The 25,241-nt window shown below is 34.9% G+C and overlaps 1 protein-coding gene across 1 annotated transcript in view; it reads right to left on the bottom strand.

Moving 5' to 3' along the window:
* The window catches only part of Sgcz (sarcoglycan zeta), a 363,481-nt gene extending 340,035 nt beyond the window's left edge, over window positions 1-23,446 (bottom strand). Inside the window, exon 1 of the mRNA XM_034520440.2 lies at window positions 23,252-23,446. Within this exon, the coding sequence (XP_034376331.2) occupies window positions 23,252-23,446 (195 nt within the window). The remainder of the gene's footprint in view (window positions 1-23,251) is intronic.
* Window positions 23,447-25,241: the final 1,795 nt, after the last annotated feature.

Below are 25,241 nucleotides of genomic sequence, written 5' to 3' on the forward strand. Positions count from 1 at the left end.
ATTACTTTTTTAATTTTTAAAACTGTATTTTATGTACATTTGTGTTTTGCTTGCATGTTTATGTATCCTGCTGTCTATGGAGGCTAGAAGAGAACAACAGATTCCCTGTCACTTAATTTTCAGATCCTTGTGGGTCACATGTGGGTGCTAGTATTCCAACCCAGGTCTCTGGAAGAGCCAACAGTACTCTTAATAATTAATGCATCTCTCTACTCTCTGCAATAGATTTTTATTCTAACATAAAGATGAGTAAAATTCTGTAATATTCTAAAGCTATGTAAACTGAAGGTTGTAAAGAAAATAGGTCCAGCATTTTCTCTCTCTTAAGAGTCAGTGTGAGTGTATAATAATGATCATAAATGGTTGGTAGGGGAGTAGAGGAGTGGCTGGATAAATAAACATAAAGTCATAGTTGGGTAAAGGAGTAAGTGAGTGAGGGATGACTATAATAGTAGCTTAGTTTGTATTTTATAGAGATCAAAAACGTAAGTATATATAGAGATAAGTTTGAATTGCAGTGATTAGATATTTGCATACCATTTGCATGTGTTTAACTAATGCATTCACGCTTGTTAATATGTGCAGTTAATACAGGTTAAACAACTGGTTATTTTCATATTCTTAGAATTGTTAATGAAAATTTTAATTAAAATAGAATTCTATAACTTTTCCTTTCCTTTATTTTGTCAACTCCCTCCCTCTAAACCTTCACATATAATGTATCCTATCTCAAATTGATAATTTCTCTTTTCTTTTTAATTATTATTATTAGGAGGAGGAGTAGGAATAGTATGTTTATTATTATATCATATATGTATATATATTATATGTATGCACAAATATATAAATACAACTTGCTGGGTCAAGTATTTATTGTTTGTAGTTACATGGTTTCAAGTCTAACCACTTTGTACTAGGTAATGGAAAAAGGGTTTTGTGTTGGGTAGCTTTGTGTTGCATAGTTTTGACACACACTAAAGTCATCCAAGGAGATGGAATATCTATTAAGAAAATAGCTCCAAAGCTGCAAGCTGTCCTCTTATAATAACAATTCTGTCATGACCCCACCCACTTTCACCAGGTTTCCTGTGCAAGTAACATCCAGGTTAGACATCCCCCACCCTACAATCCCCTACCTACCAGGGTCTTTGGAGCACATTCAGCTACCTAGAGTTGAGCACTGGCCCCTGAGTTCCATTGTCCAGTCACAGGCCACCCACCTAAGGACTGATGCGCTGGGAAAATTCAGGTTTGGCCTGCCTTCCTTAGACTTGCTATACCAGGAACATTCAGAGAAAGCCAGATGGCTAAAGGCCTATGTAAAAACACAATCAATAAAAGTCAGTGCAAAATGGCATGTACAGAGCTTAACCTGCCTACTACAGCAAGCTCTGGATGTAATAACACAACAGAAGTAAAAAAAAAAAAAATGACCTTAAACTCAACCTTATAAAGAAGAATCTTTACAGAAGAAATGAACACATACTTAAAGAAATTCAGGACTATACAATTAAATAAATGAAGGAAATGAATAAAATTGTTCAAGACCTAAAAATGGAAATAAATGCTATAAAAAAAAAAAAACCTGTAAACTCAGTCAATACTGGAGATAGAAAATCTAGGGAAGAGAACAGAAACAAGAAACAAAAGCATCACCAACAGAATGCAAGAGATAGAAGAGAGAATCTCGGTATAGAAGAAACCATAGAATAAATTGATACATCAGTCAAAGAAAATGTTAAATCTAAAAATGTCCTGAAACAATATATCCAGGAAATCAGAGATACTATGAAAAGACTTAGCCTAAGAATAATAGGAATAGAAAAAGGTGAAGAGTCCCAGCTCAAGGCCCAGAGAATATTTTCACCAAATCATAGAAAAAATAATTCCCAACCTAAAGAAAGGGATGCTTGTAAACAAAAAGCTTACAGAATACCAATTAGTTTTCACCAGAAAAGAAATTTTTCCTGCTACATAATAATCAAAACACAAAATCTACAGGACAAAGGACGAATATTGAAGGCTACAAGGGGAAGTAACACACAAAGGAAAACCTACCACTGTTAAACCAGACATCCCAACACATCCTGTACAAGGCAGAAGGGTCTGGGTTGATATCTTGCAAATGCTAAAAGACCACAGATGCCAAAGCATACTACTATACCCATCAAAACGTTTAATCATCATAAAGAGAGAAAACAAGATATTCCATGACAAAAATTTAGATAATATCTATATACAAATCCATCCATATAAAAGATATTAGAAACAAAACCTCAAGCTAAGGCAGCTAACTACAGCCATGGAAACACAGGAAATAAATCCGGATCAGCAAAACAAAAATAAGAGATGTACACACACACACACACACACACACACACACACACACACACGCACACTCACCACAAACATAAAAATAATAGAAATTAACAATCATTGGTCATTAACATTGGTGGTCCCAATTCCCAAATAAAAAGACATGGAACAACATAATGGATATCAAAACAGTATCCATCACACTGCTGCACACAAGAAACACTCCTTACCAGCAGATATCAACATTACCTCAGAGCAAAGTGCTGAAAAAAAGGTTTTCCAAGCAATGAAACCGAGAAGCAAGCTGGAGTAGCTATTGTGATAACTAACAAAATTGACTTTCTACCCAAATTAATCAAAAGACATAGGGAAGCACACTTCATATTCACCAAAGAAAGAAAAATCTACTGAGATGGTACTTTAATTCTGAATATCCATGCTCCAAATTCAAAGACAACCACTTTTATAAAAGAAACATTAATAAAGCTTAAATCCCATGTCAAGTCCCACATATTTGTAGTAGGAAACTTCAACACCTACTCTCAGCACAGTACAAGTCATCAAGACAGAAACTAGACAGGGAGATATAGAAACTAGCAAATGTTAAGAATCAAATGAACATAACAGGTAGATATTTATAGAACATTTCACCCAAACATAAAATTATATACCTTGCTCTCAGCATATCTCAGGACTTTCTCCAAAACTGAACATTTGCTTGGTCACAAAACAAAACTTAACATATACAAGAAAATTGAAATATACTCTTACATTTTACCAGACCAACATGAATGAAAGCTGGACTTCAACTACAGCAGAAACAACAGAAAGCATACTAACTCATTGGAAACTGAACAATTCTCTCCTCAATGATCACCAGGTCAGGGAAGAAATAAAGAATATAAAGGCTTTCTAGAAGTCAATGAAGATACAACATACCCAATTTTATGAGACACAATGAAAGCAGTGCTAAGAGGATTGTTGATAGAACTGAGTGCCTCTATAAACATATTGAGAGTTATACTAGCAGTTGAAAAGCACTCCTGAAAGCTCAAGAACAAAAAGAAGCAAACACACAAAAGAGGATTAGACTGCAGTAAATAATCAAACTTGGGACTGACATCAATAAATTATAAACAAAAAGAATCAATGAACCAAACACATTTTTTGGTTTTTTGAAAAATCAGCAAGATAGACAAAACTTTAACCAAACTAAATAAAAGGCAGAGAGACAGGATCTAAATTAATTAAATCAGAAATGAAAAGGGAAACACAACAACAGATATTGAGGAAATTCAAAGAATCACCAGGTCTTACATCAAAAGACTTTATTCCACAAAATTGGAAACTCTAATTGAAGTGGACAATTTTCTCTATAAATTTCACTTACTATACTTAAATAAAAACCATGTAAATAATCTAAGTAGTCCTTTAATCCCTAAGGAAATCTCCATTTTTTTAAAAAAGAAGCTCAGGGACAGATGGCTTTAGCACAGAATTCCATCAGACTTTCACAAAGAGCTAATTCCAGTACTCCTCAAACTATTCCTCAAAATAGAAACAGAAGCACTTTTACAAGTTCATTCTATGGGGCCACATCACCCTCATACTTATACCACAAAAAGAATCAAGAAAGAAAGAAAATTTCAGAAAAAGTTTCCTTGTGAACATTGATTCAAAATATTCAATAAAATACTAGCAAAATAAATCCAGAAACATAAAAAAAAAAAAAAAAAAAAAAAAAAACTCACCCATCATGATAAAGTAGGCTTCATCCCAGTAATGACAGGATGGTTAATCATATGAAATTGATCATATAAACTGACTGACTGAAAAAAAATCACATGTTCATCTCCCTAGATGCTGAAAAATCCTTTGAGATAATTCAACACACTTCGAGTTAAAAGTCTTAGATAGATCTTGATACAAGGTCCTAAAGATGATTTAGGCAGCATACAGAAAACCAATGGTCAGTATTAAATCAAATGGAGAGAAACAACAAGCAACTTCACTAAAATTGGAGACAAAGCTACCCACTCTGCCTGTATCTCTTCAATATAGTAGCTGAAGTTCTAGCAAGAGCATTAGGACAACTAATGGGGACCACAGGGATATAAATTAAAAAGGGAGATGTAAAAGTATTTCTATTCTTAGATGATATGTTGTTATATAGAAGTGATCCCTAAGATTCTATCAGAAAACTCCTACAGCTGAAAAGCACCTTCAGCAAAGTGGCTGGATACAAAATTAACTCAAAAATTCAGTAGTCCTCTCTTTTACAAATAATAAATGGGCTGAAAAATTAATTAGGAAAACAGCATTATTCACAATAACCACAAATAATATAAATATTTTGGTGTAACTCTAACCACACAACTAAAAGGCCTGTATGACCAGAACTTCAAATCTCTGAAGAAAGAATTTGAAGATGATATTAGAAGATGGAAAGATCTTCATGTTCATGAATATGTAGAATTAACATAGTGAAAATGACCATTTTGTCAAAAGTAATCTAAAAATTCAATATAATTCCCATCAAAATTCCAACACAATTCTTTGCTGACCTTGAAAGAGCAATTTTCTATTTCATATGAAACAAAACAAAACAAAATGAATAGCTAAAACACTTCCATACAATAAAAGAACTGGAAGTATCACCATCACTGATTTCCAGCAGTATTGAGAGCAATAGTAATAAAAACTGCATGGTACTGGCATAAAAACACCCAGGTGGTTCAATGGAATGGGATAAAAGATGCAGAAATGAACACACACACTAACTATACAAAGGATAAAAGAAAGCATTTTCAACAAGTAGTGCTGGTGTGATATTTGCATGTAGAAGAATGAATATAGGTCCATATTTATCACCCTGCATATAACTCATATCTGAATGGATCAAAGACTTCAATATAAAACCAGATAGACTGAATTAAATAGAAGATTAAGTGGGAATATCCTTGAATGCATTGGTACAAGAGACATCTTCTTGAACAGAACACCAACAGCTCAGGTCCTAGGATCAACAATTAATAAATGACATGCCATGAAACTGAAAACTTTCTGTAAGTCTGAAGATACAGTCAATAGAACAAGACAGCAGCCTACACATTGGAAAACTATCTTCACCAACCCTACATCTGACAAAAGCCTAATACTCAAAATATATAAATAATTCAAGAAATTAAACACCAAAACCAAATAATGGAATATTTAAAATAGGGTACAGAGCTAAGAAGATAATTCTCAACAAAGGAATTTTTAATGACACAGAAGCACTTAAGTGCACAAAGTCTTTAGTCATCAGAGAGATGCCAATAGCAGCTTTATTAATAATAGTAATAGAATTAATTAGTAATAGTAACAGTAACAGAAATTGGAAACAACCTCAATGTCTCTCATCCAAAGACTGGATAAAGAAAATGTGATACATTTATACAATGGGATACTACTCAGCTATTAAAAATAAGGATGTCATGAAATTTGCAGGCAAATAGATGGAAGTAGAAAATATCGTCCTGAATGAGGTAATTCAGACCCAGAAAGACACATATAGATATACTCATTTATAAGTGGATATTATCCATAAAGTACAAGATAACCATGCTATAAAGAAACTAAGTAACAAGAAGATCCCAAGGAATAATAACTGAGTTTCCCTCAGAAAGAGAAATAAAGTAGGTATTGGAAATGGATGAAGTAAGGCTATTGGGTGGGAGAGGGAGTGAGCTAAGGAACAGGGGTGGGGATCAGGTGTGAGGAAAACTATGGGAGAGAGAAGGGAAACAGGTAGGGGAGAAATTTCTGAGACAAGCTGGAGACCTGAGAACAGGTATGCCCCTGGGAGGATATGAGAGTGTCTCTAGATGAGAGCCTAGCAACAGGGAATATGTTGCCTGAAATGGCCACATTCAGTAGCAAGGCATGTTTTCCAAAAAAGGGAAGAGGACACCAACCAATCCACAAAATCTTAGACCATACATTTCTTGCCTAGAAGATGTGCAGGGAAAAAGATGCAGAGAATGAAGGTATGCCCAACCATGAGTGGATAAACTTGAGACCAACCCCACAGGATAGAGCCAACCTATGACACTATTAATGAAAGTCTGCTAAGCTTACAGACAGCAGCCTAATACAGCTGTCATTTGAGAGGCTTCATCCAGAAGCTGATAGAAACAGAAACAGAGACTCAAAGCCAAACATTAGGCAGAGTTCAAAGACTTGTAGAAGAGCTAGGGGAGAGATTGAGGGAACTATAGCAATCAAGGACACTGCAAGAAGATCTACAGAACCATTTTACCTGAACCCATGGGTGCCAACAGAGATGGAACCAAATACAATGCATGGTCTGGATCAAGCCCCAGATACATATGTTGTAGTTGTTTACACTGGTCCACATGTGGCTCCCCTAACAATTGCAGTAGGGGCTGTCTCCATCTTGAACTCTGTTGCCTACCTTTGGATCTCTTTGCCCTAGCTTGGCAGCTTTGTGGAAGAGGATGAGCTTAGTCCTGATTAGAATTGATGTGCCAGGACTGGTTGGCACAGGCGGTGGGGTCTCCCCTTCTCTTAGAAGAAGGGTATGGAGGACAGGGAAAAGAAGCGGGAGAGTGAGACTAGGAGGAAAGGTAAAGTGAGCAAATAAATAATTTAATAAAGAAAGAAACACCTCCATAAGACAGTCTATAGGCAAACCTGTGGGACATTTTCTTAATTAGTCATTGATATGGAAGAGGCCAGTCTATTGTGGATGGGGTCACATCTAGGCTGGTATTCTGGGAGAATACATGCTAAGCAGATCATAAGGATAAGTAACATTCCTTCATGGTCTCTCTCAGCTCCAGGCCCCAGGTTTCTGCTCTATACTTTTCATTTTTTTTTTTCTTTTTATTTATTTATTTACTTACTTTACTCCCCATACACCCTACAACTGTTCCACTTCCCATAACTCCAACCCACCCCCTATCTCCATTAAGCTGTTCCTACCCCTAACTCCCCACCCCACCTCATCTCTAAATTCCCTGGGGCCTTCAGTCTCTTGAGGGTTAAGTGCATCAACTCTGATTGAACACAGACCCGGCAATCCTCTGATGTATATGTGCCCAGGGCCTCACATCAGCTGATATATGCTGCCTTTTTTGGTGGTCCAGTGTTTGAGAGATCTCTAGGGTCCAGGTTAATTAAGACAGCTGGTCTTCCTATAGGGTTGCCCTCCTCCTCAGCTTCTTTCAGCCTTTCCCTAATTCAACCACAGGAGTCAGCAGCTTCTGTCCATTGGTTGGGTGCAAATATCTGCATCTTACTCTTTCAGCTGCTTGTTGGGTCTTCCAGAGTGCAGTTATGATAGGTCCCTGTTTGTGAGTGCTCCATAGCCTCAGTAATAGTCAGGCCTTAGGACCTTCCCTTGAGCTGGATCCTACTTTGGGCCTGTCGCTGGACCTTTTCTTCAGGCTCCTCTCCATTTCCATCCCTGTATTTCTTTCAAAGAGGAACAATTATGGATCAGAGTTTTGACTGTGGGATAGCAACCCCTTCCCTCATTTGAGGCCCTGTCTTCCTGCTGGAGGTAGGTTCTATAATTTCCCTCTTTTTACTGTCAGGCATTTCATCTAAGGTCTCTCACCTCCCAGGTCTCTGTTGCATTCTGAAGGGTCCCCCAACCTCCTCCCTGGGTTGCCTGTTTGCATTCTTTCTGCTAGTCCTCAGGGTTTCAGTCCTTTTCCCTCACCCAATACCAGATCAAGTTCCCCTGTCTCCCTGATCCCAGTCCACTTTCCCTCCCAGGTTCCTCCCTCCCCACTTGTGATTGATTTCTTTTCCCTCCTCAGTGGGACTGAGGTGTCCTCACTTGGGCCCTTCAGCTTCTGTTTATTGTATCTTGGGTATTCTGTATTTTGGGGGAGGGGGGTAATATCCACATATTAGTGAGTATATACCATGCATGTCCTTTTGGGTCTGAGTTACCTCACTTAGGATGATATTTTCTAGTTCCATCCATTTGCTGCAAAACTTAGGATGTCCTCGTTCTTTTTTGTTGTTGTTGTTGGTGGTGGTGGTGGTTTTTTTCGAGACAGGGTATCTTTGTGTAGTCCTGGCTATCCTGGAACTCACTCTGTAGACCAGGCTGGCCTCGAACTCAGAAATCTGCCTGCCTCTGCCTCCCAAGTGCTGGGATTAAAGGCGTGTGCCACCACTGCCTGGCTAGGATGTCCTTGTTCTTAATAGCTGAGTAGTATTCCATTGTGTAAATGAACCACATTTTATGTATCCAGAAAATGTACGAGTTTCTAACGAAACATCTTTCAGTGATGAAGAGTGAGGGAGAAGTGTAAATACTACATACCATTTCCTCCTCAACATGTTTTGGCAATGGTTCTTCACCACAGCGGTAGTATTCCAAACTAAGACAGGACTCATCCCTGGGAAAGGCTAATTCTTCCTTTACTAGCAGTCATTAGTTGTCTAGGGTTGTTTGTTTAGGAGTGGGACTAGGTAAAAATTTCCACTTTCCACAGCATCACACCTGTTGACACTCCCACCATCTGGTATTGTGTTAGCAGCCATGTTTGAAAGACTGTTTCAATGGTGATTGTATGGATTTTCTGCTCTTAGAGCAATTCCTCCTATCTTGTACAATGTTCATTCCATGAACTATAGTTATAGAAGTTTGTTTTTGTGCATACATTGGGAATGTTGATTTTTGCATTGTGATCTGTATTTGACTTTACTATGGTCTCTATTTGCTGTAAAGAGAAGTTTCTTTGAGGCTGTGTAGTCGCTGCACTTTTCTGTGGGTATAAGAATAATATTTAGGATATAAAAAGGAATGACACAGGTCTGGCAAAATGATAGTAGTAAATTATTTTTCTAAGGTCCATGACCTTGGTAGTTTTAGGCAAGCATTATTTCCCTTCTATCGAATGGGTCTTGAGTCCCATTAGACAGCCATTGGTTGCCACTAACATGTGACTGTCACTTATTACACATTTAAGACATCCTGCCATGCATGTCCTTGTGTTCAATCCATTTAAACACCAATTGGCTACTCTCCTGCCATTACATATTGCCTAGTATACAGATAACAGCGAAACTAGACAACAAGAAATAGGCTTTTTGGTTAGATCCAGCGAGAATCATGTGATTCTTATCCTACATGCATGTTGTCTTCCACAATAACTACTTGATCAATCTTTTTAAATTAATGACGTAAAATATTGCATCATGTGAAAATTCCAAAATACACATTCTTTTTCATTGTAATTATAACTACAAACTGTTTTGGCTTTTCTCCAGTCTCAACTTAGTATCAGTCGGTCTTACTTAAAGCACATCGCTGTGCAATTTCAGTGTCTAGTTGAGCCATTTTTAAAAATAGATATATTAACCACAACGTTAGGCTGACCTATATGTATTAAATGTATTGATGGCATAAAAACAGATAGAAATAGTAGGTAGGCCTTGGATTCAGGACCTTTGCAATATAGTGATAGTAAATAGAGTAAATAAGTCAATTTAGCATGCTGGGAAAAGTGGAGCAAGAATGGAAAATTTAGAGCTCTGAAGAGCACCAAGCAGAAACACTAACCCCAGCCTGAGTAGGGGAAGTGAGGAACATGATGAAGGAGCTGGTATCTGAGATGAAGATGGGCAGACAGGAAGAATCTTTAAAACAGGTAAGTGGGATTCACCCAATCAGTTCAAGATCACAAAAAGAAAAAGCAGGGGCACCAGTGCATATCCCAAGAAATGAGGAGACCCATCAGCAGGTGGTACTTGGGAAGAAGCTATTTTGTACACACCTCACTGTAACTCTAGTCAGAGAGTCTGCTGTAGACTGGACTTCCCGCTACCTACTGTAGAGTCATGTGTACCCAAGCTTTAAATCTTCATTGACTCTTGCTCTCTATTTATATCTCATTGGCTTTTTGAGAGCCTGGATTAATAAAAATGGTTATAAAATATAAAATATATGTGACTTACATTAAATGAGAAAAAATTGGGAATTCACAAAAGTGTGGTTTTAACATTTACTTTATGCAGAAGAATGATCAAAGGAAATTCAAATCTCAGAAAATATGGAAACTACAATATGTATGAACAGGAGGTTTTTTGGATTCCTTTAGACTATGAACAATTCAAACCTCCATTTCTTACAGTTTTTTAAGTCATTTGAATATGATAAAACTAAAGCTATATATAGAATGTATAAATATGTGTATACATAATTATATTATTTATATATGTGTGTATATACATACATATATATATATATATATATATATATATATATATAAAATTTCCCTAATGATATAGAGAAGTCATTTTTTTATATTTGGATAAAAATAGATAAAAATTTAAATTAGAGAGAGTGATAGCATCTGGTGCACAATCCAAAGCACAATTCAGAATAACATTAATGCTATTCCTGAGCTATTTTTCTTTTTACCAAAATTCAAAACTGAACATGGAAGTTGAATGTCTTAATTTCAGAAAGCTTCACTATTCTCTCACTTCAAGATGAGGCAGGCGGAGCAGGACCAACTTGAAATGAAAGTTTTATTGACTCTTCTCACATCCTAAATGCAGTACAGTGAAACAACCTCTAAAACTGAGTTGCAACTGAAAGCAAACACTATGATGCTTAAAAATGAAAACATCAGTGATGTCCTGATTAATTTTAGTCTCTTTGCCTCTGTCACTGAGAATCAAAATTATTCATTATTTATGTATTCTATATTTAGTATAGACCAAAATGATAAATTCTATCTTTAATTATCAAGTAGAATACTAAAATACTTTAGTTGACACCTCGAAGTTTGAATGCAAGGTACTGAGTTTAATTATGGGATTTCATACATATATATCATTCTATTCAGTTCTTGCTCAGCCCTACCCTCAATTGTCTGCCCTTCTCTCCTGCTTTCCAATCCAATAGTCATCTTGATCCCTACAAAAAGGAAAGTTCTTCAGAGATCATGCTGAAACTGGTTGATAAGTGGGATTGCAAGAAATGAGACATTTATACCAACCAAGCAAAACTATCAGCAGTGTAAAAGCACAGCTTAGAGAATGCGAGAGCAGCTTTGTCAACCCAATGCCTTGCAGATGACTGTCTAAATTTTTATATTTCCAAAAATTAAGCATTAAAACCATAATATGTAACTAGTAAATGGTTAAATGGAAAGCCAGTTTATTTACAAATATATTATCCCCCCCCTTTGTTTTTCCAGTCCCAGCTCCCAATACGATGACTCTGAGACTAATTATTTATTATTAAATGCATAGGTCATAAGCTTTGGCTCATTCCCTGACTAGCTCTTAACTTATTTAACCATTTAAACTACTCAATTTCTCCCTTGGTTAGTTACCTCTCCTTCTATCCTAGCCTGCGTCTTCCTTTGCACCTCCTCAGCTGCTCCCTGCTGGTTTATGTCCCTCTTCTCAATTATCCCCAGTCTCATCTCTTGCAGTTCTCCCTGTGTCTCTCTTTTATCTCTTATTATTTCCCCAAATCCTTTCTCCCTGCCAGGGTCCCAACTCCTATTCCCTGCCTCAACTCATTGACCATCATCTTTGCTTATTGACAAGTGGGACTAATAAGAGATTCTCTCTACAGCTACTTATGAATAGAAGAAAAGTAAATGGCCAAAAAATATCTGTATACCCTCATACGCATCTGACAAGTATGTAAACGGGAGAAACTGGGAACGTTTTTAAAAATTGCAAATGTATACATTGCTAATCTAGATTTCTGAAGAAATATGGCTTTATTTTATACACTTTAATAATGATGGATCATTGATAACTTGCATATTTAGAGCTGATGTGGTAGATCTTTAAAGTTTCTTGCCTCATAAACAGTAAAATAATCTTGAATCTATTTAATGAAGAGCAAAGAAGAAATACTAAGAGTATCTCAACTCTGTTCAAATTCTAGTGGCATCCCTTGCTATGTGCACGCCTTTAAAGATGTTAATTTAATATGTGAGTATAATACTAGTAAATATAATAATAGTTTTCCTAATTACAGATAACATGATGCATCAATGACTACTGTGCTTAATTGTGATATATATATATACAAATATACATACATATATACATATGTATACACACATATATATACATATATACAAATATACATACATATATACATATGTATACACACATATATATACATATATAAACAGAGTCTGATATATGTACATATACATGTATGTATATACATATATACACATATATATGACATATATACATGTGTGTATATATATGTATATACATATATATGTATATATATATATACACACATATATATATATACATATATATATATACATGTATATGTATATATACATATATATGTATATACATATATATACACACATATATATACATATATATGTATATACATATATATACACACATGTATATATAAATATATATATACATATATATACACACACATATATATATATCAAACTCTGTTTACTGGGTATGCAAAATTTCTATTTGACTATATGGGCAACTGTCCACTTCTATATTTTATTAATATTGTGTTAGTCAGATAGAAGTAACTAATTTTGTATAGTGCCAAATAGTAATTTTAATATTATAACTTATATGCATTGATTAATGGGGCCATGAAAAATTCAGCTGACATAATTACATTGTAAATAATTAAATCATACCTAGGTTTTAGCAATTAGAAATTAATACATTCATTTCTTAATGGAGTCATTAGAGCATCATCAAGTTTGAAAACATCACCAAAGTACAGTTCTTAGAGGGTGATTATTGTAATAGGATTGCAAGTTTTGTTTTAATGGCAAATAATCTCTTGTCACCACCCTTAAGTAATTTCCCAAGATATGGTTGATTCTTATTTTGAAATACTGTGACGAAGTGAAATTAATCAGTGAGGCCCTGAATTCGATGAATAAAAACATATTTCTCTGGTGAGCAAGATAACTCACAAGGGGAAATAAAAGCTCTTGTGCAATCTGTACTACTGCAGTTCTGTCTTCTGTACTTGTGATGGAAGACAGTGCCTGCTCCCCAAATCTGCCCTCTGACTGCCAGAGGTGAACATGCTGATGAACCCCATAGTTTACAGACACATAAACACATAAATAAATAAAGATTAAAAACAAATTCAAAGTACTTTTGTTGCACTTTTCTGAATCTTGTATTTTCATGTTGAATTTAACAAAATATAGAAAATATAATAGTGTCATTTTATCATAAAATCTCACTAATCATTATGCACAACTAAAACTTTTATTCTCATTTTGAAATTTAATGCAAATGAAACAATGAAATTGTTTTTTTAGAACAGTGATTTATTAGGTTATACTAATAAAGTAAAAATTTATAAAAATAATTATTCATGTGAGGTGCATAAATTCTCAGGGTGCTGTTTTCATATCACCAGCATTGGACTTTGATATACAATACTGCTTCAATTAAGTTTAGATTAATTTCTGTCACTGTTTTTCAACATTTAGTTTTGTCATGAACTACTTATTAAATTGATGAATCCATGCATAAGGACTGAAATAAACTGAAGTTTGGTTTTAGAAATAAAATTGCTTGAAGCCAGGAGCCACATTAGATGATTTTGAATGCACATACTATGAACTCAAAATAATAATGAATGTTTCCCCCTTCCAGTAGAGCTGATTTACAAAGTATACTTTATATTCAAAACGTGCTTGACCCAGTTTTGTAAATGATTCAGACTTGGTATGGACTAGTTTATTTCTGCTTGAGCTCTACTCTACATAGCCAAAAGAAAAAGACAAATGGAAACACTGAAATCTCATTGAGTTTATAATACAGACATAATATAGCCACTTCTCTTCTTTCTCCCATGCATAACCATATGTCAATTACTACCTCTGTTTTTTATTTGAAATGAAAAATAAACACAACGGGCCTTTATTGTATAAACTCTTTGATTCATTGTGTCTTTTACTGCCTTGATTTAGGCTGCCCTTCGTGAAACTGTAGGTTTGTTCTGAATATTATTTCATAATACATTGAAGGGTTAATTGTTTCCTCTCCCCTCCAAGTGTGTGTGTGTGTGTGTGTGTGTGTGTGTGTGTGTGTGTAGGTGGGTGTTAGAGAGAATATTCCAGGTTTGTTCTCTTATTCTATCATGTGAATCTCACTATCTAATTTAGTGTTTCAGTATTGGTGGCAAGTGCATTTACTGCTGAGACATCTTGCTGGCCCCAAATGCCTTTCTTCATCTTTCTTCTCCTGCAACATGTGTGATATTCTAATGACTCTCATGTTTCACATAGTATGTATTGTTTATGGTTAGGTTTATGACCTATATTTTTCTAGTTTATTTTAGAAAAAGTCTACTGGTGGGTAGTTGTTTGAATTTGGGTAAAAATGACTAAATTTTTCTTTGTAAAGTCAGTGAAAGAGAATGTATTGCTGGGCTAAAACTAAGCATGAAAGATTTCATCTGAGAGCGACAATTTGTCAGAAAATTATGAGGAGGTGCACATAGAAAGGCTATAATGGAAGCGGTCTTGCCACATTAACTAAATCATTCACTCTCGTAAACTCTGTTATAAATCCACACACCACACTTCAGCAGTGCAGCTCTCTGCTGCAGGCACTCACCCACAGAAGCAAAGTCTGTCTCCAGAAGGGTGCTCCATCTCACTCCTTGAAGAGTACTTTGGGCTATGTACTGAAGAATGGATCCAAAAAATGGAAATGACAGTGCAGAAAGCTTCCCCAAACTCCCCGAACCTAACTAACCCACAGAGGGGTCTCATCGCAGTCAATTAATACTCATCAGCATCCATTCATGCCGTACAAAACCTAATCTGCAATTAAGACTATGTGTGGTTTTTGAAAAATTACCACATATTCCACAGAGATAATACAAGTAAGATGCATAGGCCTGTGCATAAGTTGGAGCTTATGCCAAACTAAAAGCATGTTACAACTAGAGTAGGGTAACAAAAGCATGATTTCCATACTGGGTTAAAAGACAGATGCAGTGGCTTGGATCTGGAATCCATCACTCTCACAAGTGAGATGAGAATTAGAGACAGGAGAATTGTTCAGAAGTTTAAGGGTCAGCTAGTCTGAACTATGCTGGCAGCAAAGAGGGCCCCACTTCAACAAAGTGGAAAGTAAGTACCATGTCCCTAGATATGTCCTCTGACTTCCACAACCCAAAGCACATTGCAGGTACACACTCACACTTTGAACAAGCACCACAGGATTCTAGCCCCTGAGATTTTTTTTAGAACTCATCTTTTTCAGGTCTGCCGTTATCTTCCAAAGAGTATTTGATAATGTGTTGTATGTTGTGATACCAATAATCGCTAGTCTATGAAACATAGTCCTGCCAAATAAATAATGCTTGTTGAATCTGAGTTCCTGAAATCTGAAAATTTACTCTCATACTGTAAAGTATTATGGCTAAGGACTATAATTCAGAGTACTCTAAAAAACAATGTATAGTGCAATATTTCAACACAATAATAATGCTAGCTCTTTTGTGTTCACAGGAACTGCACCCACCATGTGAACTAAGTGTTGTTGCTATTGAAGTTGATGAGAAAAAAAAAATCTTAGAAATGTGCAGTCTCCATAATTATAAGTTAATAAATAAAGAAATTAGTAGAAGAAAGTAGACTTTAGCTGATTGATCATAATGTTATGAGTAAACATGAAAGTCAAAAATCTTGTGAGAGGCTTGCCACATCCATACTCAAACCATTGAAGAACTTAGGAATGTTTACAATAAAAAACAGATATCCATCTTTAGGATAAAGTACAATCAGCCATTATATATTTTTATAGAACTCAAAGGGACTAGGTCTGTGGTAGAAGGGTCCAAAGATGTGTATTTTGATCATGCTAGCTTGCAAAATATACATTTAATGCCATCAAAATAGTTCTGACCATTGAAAGCATATTTGTTTTTCATAGTTTATATAATATTTTACCTAAAACAGCTTAATTATTAACCACTACCAATAAATGGACTTAATATTTACCATTACATTCAACTGTTAAGAATTTTTTCACATATTGAAAACACTGACTTTAAACTTTTTAAACAAGGTCACTCAGTTCACAGTCTGAGTTCAAAATCTGGGGTCAATATCATTATCCGTATTCACAGATGAAGAGTCTGGACCTCTTGAATAGTTCAAACTCATCCTGCTAAGCAGCCAATCATGACCTCTGATTTCAAAGCTCGTGACCTTTACCCTTACGAACATCATCAGAATCAACTAGATAAACATTCATTTATTTGTATATTCGTATGATTTCATAGAAATTCTTTTGTCTCCCTGGATTACATTATTCTCAGCCAAATTAGGAAGTATCTAGTTAATTCAAGTGGTCTCTCCTATATCTCTCAGGATGGGTCAGAAGATAATTAATAAAAGCAATAATAATATCCAACTCCTGCAAAGGTGTTAGTGTGATACTTCTAAAGTACTTTTGTTTCTTACTTGAGATTTATTCAACAACTTACTGCAGTATGTAATCAAAGTATATCCACTCCATAAAGAAAAAAATTGAGCTACAATTTAAGTAAGTGTAACACGGGTAATAAATAAATATATGAATAAATAAATAAGACCAGGTTCTAAATAATTTGCAATTTGGAGTAGATTTCCTAAAATAATTTCCTATTTATATTTTACTGTGAAAGAGTAAAAGTGGTAAATCTGTAATCTATCTGTAACATAAACTGGTTTTTTTTGAATCATAAATGTTTAGCCAGATACTGAAGGTAACACACCCTCGATGTCTGTCCTGAACCCAGTGTAAGGCATGTAAGGCACGTAGACAATATTCTAAGATTTAGTGCACTCTACCATGAATGGAACAGATGATACTGGCAGAAAAGGTAAGTATAATTAGATTAATAGTCATTATTTATCTAATAAAACATCTTAAAACCTATCACAGGGATATGCTATAAGATTTTTAAAAGTAATAAGTATGACAGAAAGGGAGAGAAAACCAGACAGAAATAATGAGTCTTCATGAAATAGGCCATCTGCTCTGGGGATTGTTTAAGGTGCGTTTAACTGGTCATTGACTTTAAAAGGTTAAATAAGTATTGGCAATAATTTAAAAAATAATCACTTTGGGAAGGAAACAGCATTTAAAATTCAAAGTTCTTAGAATTGTAATTTAGCCACAGAATTTAGTGAACCTGGTATTAATTTAGCAACCATCAATAGTGGTCCATGGGGAGGTTTGTGGGATCATTGTTTGTGATGAGAAATTAAACACTCAAACAACAAAATTACAGAGTAAACGGATTGTTAAGTGGATGCATAAACAACAGAGATTTATGTTAATAAATTTAAAACAGTCAAGGAGCATTGCATTTCATCCCTACAAGGCATTAAGAACTTTCTGTTCCACTAAGGCCATATTTGGTCTACAGGGTAGGGAACAGTACAATAAAAACAAACAAGTATATAACTGTGGCAAGGAGAAAAGAAGAGTAAAACAACAACAGCAGCAGCAAAAGCAAAACAACTTGTGGTTGTTTCCTATTTAAACCTTCCCATACACTTGCCTTTATCTGTATATGCTAGACATAAAACACTGGGTCTCCAATGGAGGAGATGGAGAAAGGACTGAAGGATTTGAAGGGGTTTGCAACCACATAGGAAGAACAATATCAACCAACCAGACCCCCCCGAGCTCCCAGAGACTAAACCACCAACCAAAGATTACACATGGAGAAATCCATGTCTCTGCATATGTAGCAGAGGATGGCCTTGTTGGGCATCAATGGGAGGAGAGGCCCACTGTGGGCCCTGTGAAGGCTCTGTGCCCCAGTGTAGGGGAATGCCAGGGCAGGGAGGCAGGAGTGGGTGGGTGGGTGGGGGAGCACCCTCATAGAAGCAGGGGAGGGGGATGGGATAGAGAGTTTCTGGAGCAGAAACCAGGAAAGGTGATACCATTTGAAATGTAAAAAAAGAAAATAGCCAATAAAAGGAAAAGAATTCAACTCAAAGATCAAAGGAGATAGAAAATTTCACTTTGAAAGTGATTTGATTTACCATGTATGTCATTTTGAGTTTGAGTTACCTCACTCAGGATATTTTCTAATTCCATCCATTTGCCTGCAAAACTCAGGATGTCCTCATTCTTAATAGCTGAGTAGTATTCCATTATGTAAATAAAGCACATTTTCTGTATCCATTCTTCTATCGTGGGACATATGGGTTGTTTCCAGCCTCTGGCTATCACAAATAAGGCTGCTATGAACATAGTGGAACACATGTCCTTGTGGCATGGTGGGGTATCTTTTGGGTATATTCCCAAGAGTGGTATTGCTGGGTCTTCAGGTAGATTTATTTCCGATTTTCTGAGAAACCTCTAGATTGATTTCCAGAGTGGTTGTATCAGTTTGTAATCCTACCCGCAATGGAGGAGTGTTCCTCTATCTTTATATCCTCACCAGCATGTGTTGTCACCTGAGGATTTGATCTTAGCCATTCTGATTGGTTTAAGGAGGAACCAGCAGCCAGCAGGCTCAATTAATCTGGACCCCTGAGATCTCTCAAACACTGGACTACAAAAAAACGCAGCATAAACCCACTGTTATGAGGCCCCCAACACATATACAGCAGAGGACTGCCAGGTCTGTGTTCAGTCAGAGACGATGCACCTAACCCTCAAGAGATAGGAGGCCCCAGGGAGTTTAGAGGTCAGGTGAGGTGTGGAGTGAGGGAGTAGATATGGGATGTAGAAGAGTTGGAGGTGTGAGGGGGAGAATAAAATATGAAGTGTAATAAATACATAATTTTAAATAGTGATTTGATTTAAAGACTGTGGGTGGTAAGGTTTGAAAAAACATTATAACTAGTGTGAACTTATTGTAAGTATACTTAGCCTTAGGTAGATTAGTGGGGGCATTGAAAACTATCACTAGACTAATAATGAAGACAAAAGATCATGGGTCTCAAGAATGACATGAAAAATATCATACTATATACAGCTTGAAAAATAAAATACAAAATTTCAATTCAGAGTATATATTCATAAATAAATATGAGATTATTTTTCACAACTTTCATGATTATTTATTCTCTTTTACTTAATGGAGGCATTTGTATTCACATTCTTTTCAAAAATATTTGTTATTTATTAATGATAATCCATATATCTATATCATATATATATAAACACATCCATCCCCTATTTCCTTTTCCAACATACCCCATACCTCACTACTAGCTACTCCACATATATAATAAAAATTATACTGCGGGAGATATGTATCGATAACTTTTACTGTCACTCTTATTAAAACAAATACATTATGGTCCTTAAATTTTAGTTTTTGAATATAAAACTGAGATACTTAGAATGAGATATGAACCAAGAAGGGCATTCCCTCAGGTGAAAGACTATACAGAGGGACCTACTAAGTTCTCTCATTTATACTGATCTGCAAATATGTACCAATTAACTAACTATCATCAAAATCCTCTTGTAGCCGGGTTCTGCTTATTATGGGAGAAGGAGCTTTAGATTTTCCTGTTCAACTCAGTCCTACCTGATCTATTCTTACATCCAGGGAATTATTGCTTATGTCTCTCCTGAGCTTTTCACCCTGCAGTTTTAACTAATTTCCTTTCCCTTGGCTTTCTACTACCAGGCTTCTTAATAAGCAGAATAATTCCATTTGTCAGAAAATGAGAGCCCAGATGTCTCATCAACCACATAGAGCATGTGCAGTGATAGTCAAAATGATGGAACTTAAGCAGCATCATAAAACATGTTGTCAGATAGTCTATTGTGCTGAAAACACAATAGCTTGAGGATAATAACATGCCTTATTTTTTTAAATATAGGATGCTAACGACTGTATATTCTCATGTATTGGATGGTAGTAGTTATAATAAAAATGATATATATTTTATTAAAATAAATCATTAACTAATTAACAAAATTAATAAAATTAAAACTACCCAAATCTCTGTTTCTTGTCAAAATAAAACAACTAGGTCTGGTAGCACTGTGTAAAAATTCCACTCACAATGTAGTAATAAAACTATTAAATTTATTTTTCCTACTCTATGTAAGAGGATTGCAAATTATTTCAGAGTTTCCAACTTTATTTAACTTAATCTGTTCTATTTAAGACTGCAATAATCTTCAATGACTTAAGTAATTCTGAATTTCTCTGAAAATTATCAATACCTATATTGAAGTAGAGTGTTAACTAGAAACATTATCCTGATGCAATTATAGCTTTGTTTGCAGGAGATTGTGCAAATAGCTCAGTAGTTAAAGAAAGGACAGTTTCATTTAGGTATATGTAAAATCAAGATTTAAAGAGGGGATGAAGAAAAATACAGCAAATGAAAAGAAAACCATGACTTAAAAGAAGAATGCTATCACTTTTTATTCACCCCACGACTATGTCAGCATATGCTGACATTTACATTGGGTCAGCAGGGGCTCAAATTATGTAGCTCCATGGGTAACAGCAACCCCAAGGCTTTAAGAATCCTGAAAACACAGGTGATGCTTTCAGTTACATCTCAAGAATGGCTTTGTAAATTTTGGTTTCAGCATGGGGTGATGTCCTTGGGAGTGAGAGGCATGCAGCCATGTAATTATGTGGTTACTACACTTTCTAATTAATTTAAATATGTTTTAGAAACTAACCTGGCTTGAAGCTAAACATTCCCACAGTGTGGTTCCCTGGATAGAAGCGACTTTTCTTTATGGAGATGATGTACACTTTCATAAACTTTTGACAGATGGCTTTTGAGATAAGAAACCAAACTATTGAAATTGTAATAGTTAAAATATTCACTTATTTATTAAAAGATATTGAAGTTGTTTTGCTAGTTCTCATCACACCGTTTGTGGGAGAAATACACCTACACAGGAATTATATTGTAATTATATTTTGATTTAAACATTTTAATTATGAAAGAAAATACCTTGGTCAGGCCACTGAGTTTGTAGATGCTTACAGATATATATTTTAATAAATATAAATTATGTGTATTATATTTGTATAAATTTTTATTTATAGCATATTTAAATAATATGTTTTATTTTATGTGGTTTTGAATTATTAGGAAAAATGTAAATGCTACCATAACCATACTAGTTTAGCTGGTATTTAAGAGAAAAGTTTCTTAAGAGGTATGAATGTGTCTCTCATTATTGTAATAAATCAATGAATGATGGAACTATTATGAAACATACAGACAGAGCATAGAATACAGATTCTATACACAAATATACCCAAGGGTAAGAGAAACTGTGCCAACCAGCCAACCATAATGAGCTTTAGGTTCAATACCAGTGATTCTCAAAACAAACTTTACCTTTATATTTCCTACAGGACTACTTACTGCTCTGATCCAGGATCATAGATACAAAGCTATTTCTAAAATATTTTTTATTTGTTTGTTTGTTTTCTTTTTAAGAATTGTGACACATGAACTTGCTGCTTGCTCAGGTTTTCTGTTTATATTCTCTGTCTATTCTTCAGGATCTGCAATGTCTCAGAACAAATGGAATAATTTCTGGGACAGTTTTTCTCCATGAATATAGTTTATTTGAATGTGATTTAAATACTTTGTTTCTCTTGATTGGAAAAGTAGGGCACCTGCCCACACAGGCAACTTCTATATATGAGTGCAGGGTCCTACCCTGTGACACGTGACTTAGTCTGTTTCCATTTTGAGATTTTGTTTTCAGGGTAGAATATTGAATTAACAAAGCCAGAATGAAAAATTTTTGTTAGTTTTTGTTGTTGTTAAATCAATGTCCAGTAGAGATGAAAATAAACAACCTGCTCCATATTTGGGATTCAACAAAATCATAACAAGAAAGTTTAGATTTACTTTCAAGAATGCAAAAAAAAAAATAAGAATAAGAAGACTGTAAATAGTAAGATATACCTACCTGACTGCAAAGATCCTGAGCTGTGTGAGTAAAGACACAATAGAGTGTCATGATTCTCCATACATTCTACATTATGTACTATATTTGTAAAAGGATAACACAGATGTATACATTTCATATCATCCTGTAAATAAACTATAACAAGTGGCTTCCATTTGCCTGTCCCAGTACTAGCTGCCTAAAAATTAAACCATGGGCACTATCTAACTTCTTTGGTTTGAAATAATCTGCCATCTATAAGAGAACTATTTATTAAAAGAAATCATTTTTATTTTCTTATATAAGAAAGAAAACTTGAAATGTAGAAGTTTGAAAATATAAACTGGGCTAAGCCTGACTTTTCTAACACAATGATTTTTTCTTCTGTAAGTCATATACATGGGTTTATCATATACGTTCAGTAATCTGCATCCAAACTCTCCAATAAAATCTATGGTTATGGTGTTATTAAGCTATTAATTACCATAAAATAATTATAATTCCATGTAATTTATGTTTTATATTTTATATACCAAGCACAAGTTCTGAAAGAAGTGGATGACCTTTGATGGCAGTTATACTTCATGATCTAAACATCAGTGGAATATGTCCAGTGTTCATAAGACAAATACAGATAAATATGAAACTAACTATATCAAGAATAACCCAAAGCATTAATATTTTACAACATTAAAATATAAAAAGTATTTTTTGATGTTCAGGTGTAACAAGTATTGAGTAATGCTCATTTTACAAGTAAACTAACTTATTTATGAATAAAGGTACTGTTCTATTTTAATGTAAATTTTCCACTTTTAAATGACAGATAGATTACCATATGTACATCATAACAAAATATATTCAAAGTAATTCTGAAGTAAAATGTATGATCACTTTGGTGAGTTAAAGGTAAATACTTGGAGTGAATTAAATCATTTTCTTTAAAAAATATCAAGATACACCATCTTTGATCTCAAAGCAATAGATGTAAAATCATGGTAGTACTTACCACAGTGAAATTCATAACCTTCAATATCCATATTGTCATGGCTAAGTTAACTATCATGGTAACCAACAGCAGAAGGACAAAGAAGTATAAGCACCTCTTTCGCCATCCATAAATTCCCACAGGGTAGAGTTGTGCATTTTCAGGTCTCGGCAGGTTGTTCTGCTGTGTGGCTAGTATGTATTGTTCTCGAGTCATCTGGAAATAAAGAGAGAAAGGCAGAAAAAAACAAGATAGAAAAAAATGGGGCAGGAGAGAGGGATGAAGGAAGATGTGATGATAGTGGAAAGGATGATAAAGATGCAGGGAGATAGGGAGAATTTGAGGAAGAGAAAGTAGGAAAGAAAGTGAAGATACAAAAAATTATGGAGGAGGAGAAGAGGATGGAAGCAAGGTAGGCATGAGGGATGAAAGGAAAGGGCAAAATGTAAAGAGGAGAAAAACAAGAGCAAGAGTAAGTACATAGGAAGGGAGGAAGAGGGAGAGGAAGATAAAGAGGGAGATGGAGGAAAGAGAGAAGGGGAGATAGAGAAAGAGAGGGAGAGAAAGAGATATTAAAAAATAAAACCAATCTTTATTTTTCATATTTAAATGGTATAAGACTCCTCAGAAAAAAATGCCCAGAGAACACTCAAATAATTAATGTTGGATAACTGAAATATAACAGCCATTCTCAAATTATCATCACGAGTGTTCCTGACACAGCGTTTTAGTTGATTCTTCCAATGACACACACTATTTCCAGACAAGACTGTTTAATTCCAACAAAGTATCTATGGAGACTCTGTCCTGAGTTCTGGAGCTAGGCTTCTATATTCCTAAACACTCCTAAGATTTTATCCCTTCTGAAAAGACACCATATAAATTGTTTAGTGTAACCTTTCCATGAAAATCCTGTGTTTTCAGAAAATTATAGAAAGAAAAATAATTATACTCAGTTCACAGTATGGATTTAGCATTGTATATTTTCTAAGTTTCATGCTTCTATGTAATAAATTTTGTTCTTATAACTCCTCCATTCCCTCTGCTACTTCCCCCTTTGCTGACAACTGTCTCCCAGCAAGTCTCTGTCCAAATATTTCTTTGTATGTATCTGTGACCCACTGAGTTTAATTAGAGTTTCTATCCCAAGCATTGGTAGGAGGTCATCTACTTATGCAAGGGCAATTTATTAATGGCTATGCCACTAAATAAACTGATGCTCCCTCATTTAACACCTGCTAATTCCGCAAAAGTTGTAGCTCATTTGTTTGAGAAATGTTGAAATCACTGACAAAATATGAAGTTATAAAGGACACCATATACCACACAGTGATGAATAATATGGACAGGTCAGTTTTCAAAAAGGAAAAATGATATTCCTTGCTAATACACAATTTAAAGGTCTATACTTAGTCACAAAGACAATCCCTTTTTCACTCTGCTACAACCTATAACCAAGGGTAAAGAAGCCAAAGACTACCTTCTAAGGAAAACTTTGATAATTTCCTAAATATATGACAAAAAACTTTTATTTTACTAATTCTTATAAGATTTTTGAACTGAAAAATAATTTCACTTATATTTATGTTTTTTAGCTTGTTGATTATAGTTGATTTTCAGTTAAGAATCATAGTATGCTCAAAATGGAAAAGTAATAAAAGATTATTCTTAAATAATATAAGCATACATAGCTATTTTAGAGAGCAGTAAAAGACTCATAAAATTTGTAAGTATAAAAATAAAACTAGGATTAAAAACAAGGAAAATTATCATTTAGTTAGTTTTGTCTTTACATATCTCTGGAATCAGTAATGTTTGCTGAAGTCAAACTTGACTTGTCAATCAGTACATATCCCCTTTTGTCACCAATACTTCATAGAATAGATGTTACAGGAGTACAGTGAGGTTACAGTTTTCCCTAGAAGCTGCTTTCCAAAATAAAAACTGGAGATCCAAGAATTCATAGGTTCTGAAAACTCTCTGTGGCTGGAAAAATGCAGCAATGGTCATC

The sequence above is a fragment of the Arvicanthis niloticus genome, chromosome 16 (assembly GCF_011762505.2).
Source record: "Arvicanthis niloticus isolate mArvNil1 chromosome 16, mArvNil1.pat.X, whole genome shotgun sequence".
NCBI classification, from domain to species: Eukaryota; Metazoa; Chordata; class Mammalia; order Rodentia; family Muridae; genus Arvicanthis; species Arvicanthis niloticus.